At 38.0% G+C, this 13,742-nt stretch overlaps 2 protein-coding genes across 2 annotated transcripts; one reads left to right on the top strand and one right to left on the bottom strand.

Moving 5' to 3' along the window:
- Window positions 1-1,316: 1,316 nt before the first annotated feature.
- On the bottom strand, window positions 1,317-1,920 carry LOC106088558 (uncharacterized). Its single transcript, XM_059367866.1, has one exon. The coding sequence runs from the start codon at window positions 1,834-1,836 to the stop codon at window positions 1,495-1,497; it is 342 nt and encodes a 113-aa protein (XP_059223849.1). The 5' UTR covers window positions 1,837-1,920; the 3' UTR covers window positions 1,317-1,494.
- Window positions 1,921-8,765: 6,845 nt separating this feature from the next.
- Window positions 8,766-9,310, top strand: LOC106088557 (uncharacterized). Its single transcript, XM_013254134.2, has one exon. It carries the CDS (start codon window positions 8,852-8,854, stop codon window positions 9,191-9,193), a length of 342 nt encoding a protein of 113 aa, XP_013109588.2. The 5' UTR covers window positions 8,766-8,851; the 3' UTR covers window positions 9,194-9,310.
- Window positions 9,311-13,742: the final 4,432 nt, after the last annotated feature.

Below are 13,742 nucleotides of genomic sequence, written 5' to 3'. Positions count from 1 at the left end.
GGTATACTAATTTCGTCATTCCGTTTGTAACACATCGAAATATTGATCTGAGACCCAACAAAATACAATATATATATACTTGATCGTCATAACATTCTGAGTCGATTTAGCCATGTCCGTCTGTCTGTTGAAAGCACGCAAAATTTCGAAGGAGTAAAGCTAGGTGCTTGAAATTTTGCATATAAAACCGATATCTAATCATATAAACCGATATCTAATCTTGATTTCTTGAGTCTCTAGTTACGGACCATATATGGATGTAGCTGCCATACAGACCGATCTTCCTGATTTCTATGAAATTTGAAACAGTGCTTTTTGGTACCCTTCTACACCTTTCTGTTGAATATAGTCCAGATCGGATCATATTTGGATATAGCTGTCATATAGACCGATCTTCCGATATAGGGTATTGAACCCATAAAAGTCGTATTTTTCATCTGATTTTGATGAAATTTGAAACAGTGCATTTTGCCACCCTTCTACGAAAAATGCTCCTTTTATAGGCCCAAAACTCTATATCGGGAGATCGGTATATATGGCAGCTATATTCAAATATGGTCTGATCTGGACGATATTCAACAGAAAGGTGTAGAGAGGTATCAAAACGCACTGTTTCAAATTTCATCAAAATCGGATGTAAAATGCTCCTTTTATGGGCCCAATGCTCTATATCGGAAGATCGGTCTAATGGCAGCTATATCCAAATATGGTCTGATCTGGACGATACTCAACAAAAATGTATAGAGGTTCGTCAAAACTCACTGTGCAAAACTTCATCAAAATCGGATGAGAAATGCTCCTCTTATGAGCTCAATACTTTCAATATTCAATACAGATTATCGGGAGATCGGTATTTATGACAGCTATATCCAAATATGGTCCGATCTAAACCACATTTGACAGGAATGGGTAGGGGTCTACCAGAACTCACTGTGCCAAATTTCATCGAATTCGGGTAATAAATGGATCTTTTAAGGCCTCAATACCCTATATCGGGAGATCGGGCGGTCGGTCTATAGGGCAGCTATATCCAAATTTAGTCCGATCTGGACCACACTTCACAGAAATGGATAGGGGTCTACCAGAACTAACAGTGTTAAATTTCATCGAAATGGTATGAAAAATTACCAATTTATTGCCTCAAGACTTTATGTCTGGAGATCGGTCCATATAACGGCTATTTATAACTAAATTCCGATTTTATAAGATCAGAAGGTCAGGTTTATATACAAAGAATACGAAATCATGAAAATTTTTTTTGGAAAATATTTTTATACCCAAGATATCTGCAAAATTATAAATACCCAAAAAAGGTATTTATTCGGTATTTATCGGGTGGAAACCCATCTCTATTCATAGAGATTTTATTCCAAATTACATTGAGATTTGATTCGTATAGAAATTTACATATTTATTTATATTCTCAAAAATATTTTGTTTTTTCCAAATCTGCTTATTTTGTCTTAGCTTAATAAGAATTTTCAATAAATTTATTTAAAATCTCCACTTTCCTTGAATACCACCGCCGAAGTTATTTCGATTGTGATCAAAATTGCGGCTACCCTGGGCATAGGCATCGATGGAACCACGACCATCGCGACTGGTGTACAAGTTATGGTTATATTGAACAGAGGCTTCACGTCCGCGTTGATCTCTGCTGTAGCCGATGTCTACACTTCCATGTTGAGGGGAACGTGCATGTCGCGACAAATGCACCACTTCATATCCTTCTGGAAACGAATTTATATGTCCAACATCTTCTTCGAATTGCACAGGTGATGATGCGACGAGTATCACACACGATGCCAAAAGAAGGACACACTTTAATGAGAACATTTTTTTTTAAATTTCACGAGTTCTTAGTTCAAGAGATGTTGATACTGCTGATTTAATCTTTGAATGCATTGGTCACAGCTACATGCCTTTATATAGCAATTTTTCGACTGAAATGAACATTGTGAGGGATTCACTCTGCATGCATCCATGCATAATAACACAAGATTATGTGTAGACGTTTACATTCAAGTACAATGTTTTGAGGGGATTTTAAAGATTAACCCACATGAAGTACTCTTTTTCGGATGACGTTTGTGTTAATGTAATAAAAACATTTTGTCGCATTCTTGGCATGGTTAAGTATGTGTAAAATAAGATCTTCAATTCATCACGTTTGCTTAAAACATTAATTAAATACGTATAGCATCTTCCATTAAGATGGAAGATGTTGTCCAATTGGAACATCCCGGAAAATTCAGACATTTTTTAAATAATGTTGAACATTTTGCCAATATTAAAATAACAGCACATTTGTTATACCCACCACCGAAGGATGGGGTATATTCATTTTGTCATTCCGTTTGCAACACATCGAAATATCCATTTCCGACCCTATAAAGTTTATATATTCTTGATCAGCGTAAAAATCTAAGACGATCTAGACATGTCCGTCCGTCTGCCTGTTGAAATCACGCTACAGTCTTCAAAAATAGAGATATTGAGCTGAAATTGTGCACAGATTCTTTTTTTGTCCATAAGCAGGTTAAGTTTGAAGATGGCCCAGATCAGTCCAGATTTGGATATAGCTGCCATATAGACCGATCTTCCGATTAAGGGTCTTAGTCCTATAAACGCCACATTGATTATCCGATTTTGCTGAAATTTGGGACAGTGAGTTGTGTTAGGACCCTTGACATCCTTCGTCAATTTCGCCTAGATCGGTTCAGATTTGGATATAGCTGCCATATAGACCGATTCTCCGATTTAGGGTCTTAGGCCCATAAAAGTCACATTTATTATCCGATTTTGCTGAAATTTGGGACAGTGAGTTGTGTTAGGCCCTTCGACATCCTTCATCAATTTGCTTGGAAGTGCTTCATACGCGGGTAACTTTTGTTGGATTTGGCTCATCTTGAATCACCATACAGTCGACTGCTGTTTACTTTCGGGCTCATGGGCGTAAATGCATGATTCATCACTTGTCACGATGTCAAAGACGTGTTTCGTAGCACCGCGATCGTATTTGTGAAGCTTTTTTTTCGACCAATCGAAGGCATGAGGCTTTTTTCAGCGATCGACAAATTGTGTGAGATCCAATGCGAACAAATTTTTTGATGTTCAAATGTTCTGCAATATTGAATGTATGCTCGTCCGACTAATGTCTAAGGTTGTCTCAATCACATGATAGGTCACATGACGATCTTGCAATATCAGTTGGCGCACAGCATCAATGGTTTTGGAACAACAACTGATTTCGGACGACCTTCATGAAACTCGCCTTGGAATGAATTCACCGACCTCGGTTGAATTCACCACACCATCGAAAAACGCTGATCCTCGATGGAGCTTCATCGCCAAAAATTGAATAAAGTTCATCGATGCACTGTTGTTGAGTTAATAAACGTCGAAAGTTGTAAAAAATAATCGCAAGAAAACGATTTAATTTTTGGGGGAGATGAATCTTTTCAGTTACTGTAAACAACACAAATAGCGCTCGTATGTCTAAAAGTTCTTAGTACGTATAACCTCAAAATTGTCAAGTTTTACGATAGAGCTGTCAGTTTGCAGATTGCAACACAAGGGTTGTCCAATCCTGAAATATAAAAGGTAACCCACGTATATTTCCAGTGAAGAGCAAATAAGAAAAATAATAAGAAAAACTTATCATGAGTGCTATCTGGAAAAGTAAAAAATAAGGTATTTTCTAAGTTATTTAAGAAAATTCAACTCTAGTTAATTGAAACGAAAATGAAGCATACAAAATTAATATAAAAATAACTTAATTATTATAATGCAGATATTAAAGTGTACATAGGAGAACATTTAGAAAAGGCGTGTAGATTTTTTTGTTGAAAATAAATCGCGAGCGCGATTTCCTTTAAAAAACTTAGGGTTTGTTTCATTCTTTTGATTTGGGATTTACTTAATTTATGTCAGGATTTACTTCACAATCTGGTTTATTTCATAAGGTGTTATTTCGTTACATTATTAAGAGAACATTGGGAATAGTTCTCTAGTAGTGCATCTGTCATATCTTGTAATCATATCATAAAACTTGAGTCACAAAATATGACAATGTCGTCTGCGTAAAGCAAGATTTAAATATTAGTGCCAGATACATTTACACCACAAGGTAATGCACTCGGCAATCGTTTAAATATAGTAAAAAAAGTGTTGAGTATGCAGCTCTTTTTCATGGCAGAGTTTACATCAAAAGTTTTCGAAAAAATAACACCATCCCAGACACTTGCCGTTGTTTTTTCATATTTAAAAAAAGACATACGTTTTTCCAAAAATCTTATATATAAAAATCAATTTGTGTTTGTTTGCAGATTTGTTTGTTTGTTTGTGTGTTCCTAATAGACTCAGAAACGGCTGAACCGATTTTCTTGAAATTTTCACAGATGGTGCATAATGAAAATAGGGTACTACATTTTTTGATATCTGAAGGGGGCGCGGACCCTCCCCCTTACCCTAATTTTCAGAAACGCCAGATCTCGGAGATGGGTGGTGCGATTTAAGTAAAATTTTGTGTGCTCCCATATAGTACCATAAATATAAAAATTTGGTATCCAAATTTTGGATGGGGTACCTAGGGGGGCTGCCCCACCCTAAAACCTACCAAACATATATTTAGGCCAATCACGACAATATGGGACTCAAATGAAAGGTATTTAGGATAAGAAAACATATCTGATATCCAATTGTCGAACATCGTGCTAGGTTGACCACCCCAAGCCTCAAAACACCCCTAAATCGGACATATTTACCGACCATGGCAATATGGGACTCAAATGAAAGGTATTTGCGAGTAGAATACGAATCTGATATCCAAATATGGGACCATGTTTCTGGGGGTCCACCCCTTCCCCAAAACACCCCCCAACCAGGACTTATTTACTGACCATGGGAATATGGGGCTTAAATTAAAGGTATGTGGGAGTAGACCACGTATCTGATATCAACATTAGGAGCCAGCTGTCTGGGGGACGTCCCACCACCATAACAACCCCCAATTAGGACGTATTTGCTCACCAAGACAATTTGGGTCCTAAAGAGAGTGGAGCTAAATATTCATAGTTTTGGGGCCAATACCCAAACCGGACATATTTGCTGACTTTTGCAATAAGGAGTTTAAATGAGATTAGAAAACGAATTTGATATCCAATTTTGAGGGCAATGGCAATATGGGGTTCAAATAAAAGATATATAGATATATGAGAATAGAGAACGTTGCTGATATATTTTCCGGGGTTAGTGTTTGGGGAACCACCCCAATCCCCAAAACACCCCTTAATCGGACATATTTGCCGACCATGTCAATGTGGAGCTTAAATGAAAGATATTGGGGGGTAGAGCAAGAATTGATAACCATTTTCGGGACCAATTTTCTGGGGTCTACCCCTTTCCCAAAATACCCCACAAACAGCAATTTTTCAGTGACCATCGCAATATGGGGCTCAAATAAAGGTATTTGAGATTAGAAAAAGACTTTGATAACCTATTTTGGGGCCATGTGTTTGAGGGACGCCTGTAAACTCATCTTAAGCCAATGGCAATATGGGGTTTAAATAAATGGTATTTGAGAGAAGAGTACGATGCTGATATTTTTTCAGGGCCAAATATCTGGGGGACAACCTCTCCCCCGAAAACACCACTAAATCAAAAATAATGAGAATATCGGGCTGAAATGAATTATTTTAAGAATAGAGTACACCTTACATCCAAACTTAAGTTCGTAGACCAATAAAGATCATATGGGATTCAGATAAAGGCACTTATATTGTTAAACTGTTAGTCAAGTTAGCATGGGATTTCAGTAAAAGATCTTTAATTGTCCAAAATAAATATTCCAAGGAAACTTTTCTTCCATATAAAGTAAAAGAAGGCGCAGCGGAGCGGGCTCGGGTCAGCTAGTGGTCTATAGAATAAGGGAGGCATCATTCTAAACGATTGTGTTACAAAATACTTTCGAAGTGATTCCGGAATTGTTCACTGCCAACGTTTCCTCCAGGCGACTGAACTGGATTTAGATAACGCCCACTAATCTTTGCTGGATTTGATTGGATCTTTTTTTTTTAAATTTGTTGTTGTTAAGAAATGCCTGTTTTTCCTTAGCACACAATGATCTAAATTTCGCTCTTGATAAAAAGTAACGATTCAGTTATCTACTGTGTGAGATTTCCGATACTTTCTTAAAACTTTGATCATGTTTGTTCTGAAACTAAAAGACTTCCAATCCAACCATTTTTATACCCACCACCGAAGGGTAGGAGTTTATTCATTATTCATTTAGTCAACACATTCATTTAGTCAACACATCCAAATATCAATTTCCGATCCTACGAAGTACATATATATTTCGGATCGTCGTAAAATTCTAAGACAATTTAACGATGTCCGTGTGTCTGTCCGTCCGTCTGTTATAATCACCCTACAGCCTTCAAAAATTGAGATATTGAGCTGAAATTTGGCACAGATATGTCTTTTTGATGCACGCTGGTAAAGTTCTTGAACGGGCCAAATCAGACCATATTTGGATATAGCTGATATAGACCGATCTAACGATAAAGGGTCTAATGCTCATAAATGCTTTATTTTTTTATCCGATTTCGATAAAATTTTAAACAGTGAATAGTTTAAGGCCTCCCTACATCTGCTCCAATAATGGTCCAGATCGGACTATATTTGGATATAGCTGCCATATAGACCGATCTGCTGATAAAGGGTCTGAAGCCCATTAAAGCTTTATTTATTACCCGAGTTCGCTGAAATTTGAAACTTTGAGAAGTTTTGGACCTCCCGATATCTGGCCCAAATAAGGTTCTATATATAGATGCCATATGGACCGTTCTCTCGATTAAGGCTCTGAAGCCCATAAAAGATTTAGTTTTTAACCGATTTCGCTGAAATTTGAAACAGTGAGTAGCTTTAGGCCTCCCATTATAGGACCCAGATATGGTTTATATCGGAATATATTTAGATTTAGCTGCCATATAGACCGATCTGCTGATAAGGGGTCTGAAGTCCATAAAACCTTTATTTTTTATCCGATTTCGCTGAAATTTGAAACAGTGGGTAGTTTTAGGTCTCCCGACATCCGTCCCAAATATGGTTTGGATCGAACTATATCTAGATATAGCTGCCATACAGACCCATCTCCTGATAAAGAGTTTGAAGCCCATAAAAGCTTTATTTTATATCCGATTTCGCTGAAATTTGAAGCAGTAAGTAGTTTTAGGCCAATCGCCATCTGACCCAAATATGGTAAAGATCGGACTGTATTTAGATATAGCTGTCATATAGACCGATAAGGGTCTGAAGCTCATAAAAGCTTTATTTATTACCCGATTTTGTTGTAATTTGAAATACAAAATTCAACAATGACTTATATTTATTAGACCACTCAATGTCAGTGCCGGATTTGGGAGCATAATTTATCCAATTTTCTCCGGATTGGGACGAAAGGGGTTTTACATGTATACCCGAGTTGGTGGGTATCCAAAGTTCGTCCCGGCCGAACGTAACGCCTTTTTACTTGTTTATGTTAGATTCTTTTGTTTTGTTTACTTATATTTCAATCAATATAATTTACGGTGAAATTTGAATTCTGTTGGTAATGTAGTTTATTTTTGTTCTTTCAAATAGTTTTTTGTGGTATAGCTGATTATAGCTGAAAACTTTTGGGACTGTTACTTGGATATCTACACTCGTTCTCAAAACAGCAGAAATTTTACAAGTTTTTTCGATTCTATCCCATAGTGTGTCGGTGGTTTTTAAGGGTGGAAGGTTCCAGCCACATGGTACTAAATTTTTTACATCAGATTCTTCCTCTTATTTGATATCCTTATTGTCCCAATTATTGTATATGTCCAGATTGGGATTGGGGCGGCCCCCCGGAACTTATAGCCAAATTTTTACATCAAATTCGTATTAAACTCTTAAATACCTATAAGTTGACACCCATATTGTCCTGATTGTGTTACATGCCAATTTGGAGTGTTTTGTGGGTGGGGCGTTTCCCCAGTTCATTCGACCCCAAACTTATAAACCAGCTACATGTTTTGGGTAACCTTAAGAGTGTATATAAATTTTTTTAGTTTTAATCGGTGCACCAATCCAATATAATTGATTTGGCGTTTTTTAAATATGGGTTAAGGGGGAGAGCACTGTTTTCATCGGAGGCCCAAACCTGCATACTCCGAAAATTTTATAAAAATCAGTTCAGCCGTTTTGGAGTCAATACCCTTGCCTTTATCTATAAGATGACGGAATGACGGTGGATATATATATATATATACACATATATGTGTATATATATATATATATATATATATATATATATCCATTTCTGGCTATCTTTAAATTTGGTTAATGGCTTGATTTTGGCTTATAGGTTCCATTTTGAGGTTTAGTGTAGTCAGGGGTTCAAATGTCATACTATGTTTATCCTCAAAAGATTCAATTTCATAAATTCCAAGGTAAGGTATCACATAGTAGTGTGTGCAAAAAGTTTTTTATTCGAATTATATTTTTCCTCGGAAAAGAACTGCTTAGTCACCAATTTTTTGTTTTAAAACAGATATTTACCCACATGTGGGTAAGTCCTCAAAATTCCCTTTAAATTGTTCTATTCAAATGCAAACATTTATACATCTGCTCACAGCCATCCGTTATCACCGTTACAGCCTTATCAGTAAAGTGTGAATCCCTGGGAAATTTCATTTCAGATGAAAAATCGCTATATAAAGGCACTGCAGCTGTTCTCAATATATATACTCGTAAAACACTCAAAACAGCAATTTAAACATCACTTGAAAATAATCAGAACTACGAGCAATTTGCTGAAATAAAAATGTTCTCTGCCAAGTATATCCTTCTTTTGGTATCGTGTGTGATACTCGTCGCATCATCACCTGTGGAATTGGAAGAAGATGTTGATTACATACATTCGATTCCAGAAGAATATGGAGTGCGGCATTTGTCACGTCATGCACGTTCTCCTCAACATGGAAGTGTAGACATTGGATACAGCAAGGATCAACGCGGACGTGAAGCCTCTGTTCAATATAACCATAACTTGTACACCAGTCGCGATGGTCGTGGTTCCATCGATGCCTATGCCCAGGGTAGCCGTAATTTTGATCACAATCGCAATAGCTTTGGCGGTGGTATTCAAGGAAAGTGGAGGTTTTAATTGTGTTTTGTATTAAAGATACTATACGGATTATAGTATGCTGTGTTAAGATTTTAATAAAATTAACAAATGAGTAAATCCCTTAATAAAGATAGTGTAAGCACATATCTAGTATAACATCAATGTGTATGAGACCCATAAAATAATTTAATTTTCAAAGGAATTTGTAATTTCAAACAAAACTTTTCGTACCGGTAATGTTGTTAAAATGGATACTTGGTAGGCAATTTTGTCAATCTTCGAATTTTCGTAAGATTTCGTCAACATATTTTTATACCCTACACCACCACTGTGGTACAGAGTATTATAAGTTTGTTCTTTTAATTGCAACGCTAAGAAGGAGAAGAGCTAGACCCATTGATAAGTATACAGATCGACTCAGAATCACTTTCTGATTCGATTTAGCCATGACCGTCTATCTGTCCGTCCGTCCATCCGTCTGCCCGTTTGTGAGCCCATGTATTCTTGTAATCAAAGTGAAGGTCGTATTTGTTGTACAATCATTACGAAAAGCACATATCACTTTGTTGCCCCAGGGAAGAACGTTATTGATTTTGGTAAAAATCGGTTCTGATTTAGATATAGCTCCCATATATAAGTATCGCCCGATTTCCACTCAAATGGACGTAGTAACTAAAATTTTCAACAGATCTGCACAAAATTTGGCACGGATTGTTTTCTTGCTGACCTTAACATATCTGCAAAATTTTATCAAAATCAGTTCAGAGATCGATATAGCTCCCATATAAAGTATCGCCCGAATTGCACTTAAATGGACATAGTAACTAAAATTTTCAACAGATCTGCACAAAATTTGACACGGATTGTTTTCTTGCTGATCTTAATATATCTGCAAAATTTTATCAAAATCGGTTCAGATTTAGAAATAGCTCCCATATATATGTATCGCCTGATTTGCACTTAAATGGCCGTAGTAGCTACAATTTTCAACCGATCTGCACAAAATTTGGCACAGACAGTTTTGTTTTTGATTTTAACATATCTGCAAGATTTCATCAAAATCGGTTCAAATTTAGATATAGCTTCCACATATATGTATCGCCCGATTTGCACTTAAATGGCCGCAGGAACTACAATTTTAAACCGATCTGCGCAAAATTTGGTACGGATCGTTTTGTTGCTGATTTTAATATATCCACAAGATTTCATCCAAATCGGTTCCTATTTAGATAAAGAAATGGCCTGCAACAGTGCCATATTGGATTTTGACCATTTTCAATCTCAACCAACTTATATCATGCAAAATTTCAGCCAAATCGGATGAGAATTGCGCGCTCTATTGGAAGGACGGACATGACTAGATTGACTTGAAATGACATGACGATCAAGAATATATATACTTTATGGCATATTTCGAGGTGTTACAAACAGAATGACGTAATTAGTATACCCCCATCCTATGGTAAAGGGTATAATAAACTTCAACAGTCAACATCTCCTCAAAAAGACATCTAGCATCAGCAACACATACAAAGCCAAAACTTTGTACCAAATTTCTTCAATCGTTCGAACCTTGTGGTTATTAATAAATTTCTTCATCATCTTTCAGTTCTTAGAAAATGTAAAAATTTTATAATACATTAAACATTAAAAGAACTAAAAATTACATCTTGCTTGAACGCCATCTCCAAAGTCAGTGCGGTTATGGTCGAAATTCCGACTGCCCTGGGCGTAGGCATAAATGGTACAGCGCCCGTCGTGACTAGTGAACAAATTGTGATTATGCTGAATGGTAGCTTCGCGTCCCCATTGATAGTCTTGGCTATATTCCAATTTAAGGCTTCCATGTACAATACATGGTGTGACAGTGGCAATGCGCCATACTGGTCTTGCCGAGCACAATATTGGTGATATGCTTCCTCTAAATCGAGTGGCAAGGGAGCTACCAGGAGTAGTGTTGAACGACAAAACACTATGGCGAGAGCATCTAAACGATTTTCAATAGATAACGATATTGCATAGTGGTTTATTTTTTAGATGAAGTACTTTTATTTTTTCAACACAATTGGGTTTTTTTTATTTTGTAAATCACACCCAAATATCGATAAGAATGTGATCTTTGCTTGTATGTATAGGAATTTGAGAAACATTATTCTATATGCTTCATGAATTGCGGGGATTTACTATGCTCTTATTCGAGGGTTTCCCCAAAAAATTTATTAAATAAGCAGAACAAATTGTATAAGTATGTATGTTTTATTGTTACTTGGGGAAATTCCAAGGAACAATTATTATTGGGAATTTATGATTATCAGAAATGTTGACCTCTTTGAATATATGAAAAATTATAGAGAAATAGATGTACTATACCCGTGGGTTGAAGGAACACAAGGTTCAAATTCATTTCAAAAGCAGGAAACCTTACCCCACGAAGGTGAAAGACCTTCGTAAAATTAGTCTGTCATCCTTTATGCCGAAGACTCCAGAGAGTGTGCGGATATTAATCCGCCTCCTGCCACTATGGGCATACACCTAGGCCAGTAATCGGCTTGTTGTGCGCTCCAAATACTAATAAAGTAACCTCGGGAAAGAAAATCTAAATTAGGAACTCCATGCTACTTACAAAACCCTTAATTGCTTTCCATACCACGCCCCTAAGTTGGTTAATTTTTGCTATTGTGTCTCCATCTGCCGATGCCGGTGCATATTAGCCGCAAAAGCAGGGCAAGAATTCTTGAACTTCTCATAATCTTATCCGCATGCTAAATTTGCTATCACTTGCATCACCGATTTAGCATAAGTGAACTCCTAGTTCTGTGTGTCCTGTTATGATACCGAAAGCTATACTGACCTCCATCTTACGTCTTTTCAGTAATAGGCTTGTGTATTCAAGATGGGGATCTCCCTATATGATTTTCGTCGCCCTACCGACCATTTCGTTATTCCACAGGGTTACAAGCGCATTCGTCGACCACGCCCTTAACTCGGACTGCATCGCCTCGAAAGGCATCGGGCTAACCAAGTTTATTGACGGCAGTGCTCTGGCCTTCACTGCCAAATCGTCTGCTCTTTCATTCTCCCTTACTCCTTACTGGCTCCCAAACGATGCGGTTCGTGCCATCCTCAGAGAAGGCGTTAATCTCCTTCTTACACTCCAAGACTGTTCGTGAACTTACCGTCTTGGTTGTTATTGTCATGATGGCCAGTTTACTGTCCGTAAAGGGTTTCATCAATCCAATCCATCAATACCGCTGGCATCAGTGCCTCGCTCTTGACCTCAAGTATTGTCTCAGGTATCCGATCGGAAACCTCTTCTACTCCGTCCAGTTTTCCTATCATTGCCTCGATTATGTCGTGAAGGTATGACCTGATCATCCTCTATCCATTCGGACTGCGTCCCATCATAACTGCGGCTATGAGACTGCCTCACACTAAATCTAGAATAGTCCCCAGTGCCCTAATGGGTGTTGTCCTCATCGCTCTGCCTAGCCAAGACATCGTGTTCTCGGTACCTGTTGTAATGCCCTTACGTTGCATTTTTCTCTATCGCAGTCCACCAAACTACTGAGGTGTAAGTAAGTATTGATCTAATCACGCTCCTGTAGAGTTAGGGGGCTATCCTCTGATTTTGAGCCTACGGCCCATCTAGATGGTGCCCAACATCTTTGAGCCTTTATTGGCATACTCCTGAATGTGACACTTCAATCTCAGTTTCCTGTCCAAGATCACTCCTAAGTAGTTGGCCTTGTCAGATATCTAAACCGTTCTATTGAGGAAACGTGGTGCGTAAAATTGGCCCACCTTCGCCTTCCTCGCGAACGGGCAGATTTCTGTCTTTTTTGGGTTAGCATTGAGACCCCTGGGTCTAGCCCAATCGTCTGCCTTCTACAAGACCCTTTCGGCTCTTCCGCACAGCTAATACGGATCCTTACCTCTTACAAGTATTATAACACGACTACGTAGCAGACTGGTTCAAATCCCTCCTTGCCCGTAGGAGTGGCGATTAAATGCTCACTTCTGCCTTGTGCCACTTTCTCCCTTATATTTATGTCATGGGACCCATAATTTATCCACCTGCTCCTTAGCATATGGTTAATCCAGCCCCTACGGACCCTGTTCACTTGTTACCGGCCTAAGAATTGGATCAGTGTGTCGGTCCACATATTGTTAAAAGCTCCTTCGAAGTCAATGCATACCGCCAATGTGTACGTCTTGGCATCGAAGGATTCTTCGACGTACAGGGCAGTCACCACCGACCTTCCCCTGACATAGGGATGCCGTTGGTAGTTGAGCACTCTTTATTATGTTTTCTAAAATACGTTCCATGGTTTTGAGTAGAAAGGACGTAAGGCTTATAGGTCTGAAGGTCTTTGGCGTCGCACAACTAGCCTTGCTGGGCTTGGGTCTAAATACCACCCTAGCCTCCTGCCAGGCTTTCGGAATGTATGCAAGTCTTAGGCAAGCTATGAAAATAGTGGTCATATGGGGCGCCAGATAATCCGCCTCCTTCTGTAGTAAGGACGGAATTATCTCATCAGATCCGGGTGACTTAAATAGTTGAAAGCTCCTCAATGCTTTTTTTACTATA

Source organism: Stomoxys calcitrans, chromosome 4 (genome assembly GCF_963082655.1).
Source record: "Stomoxys calcitrans chromosome 4, idStoCalc2.1, whole genome shotgun sequence".
NCBI lineage: Eukaryota > Metazoa > Arthropoda > Insecta > Diptera > Muscidae > Stomoxys > Stomoxys calcitrans.
This window is presented reverse-complemented; position numbering and strand designations above follow the sequence as displayed.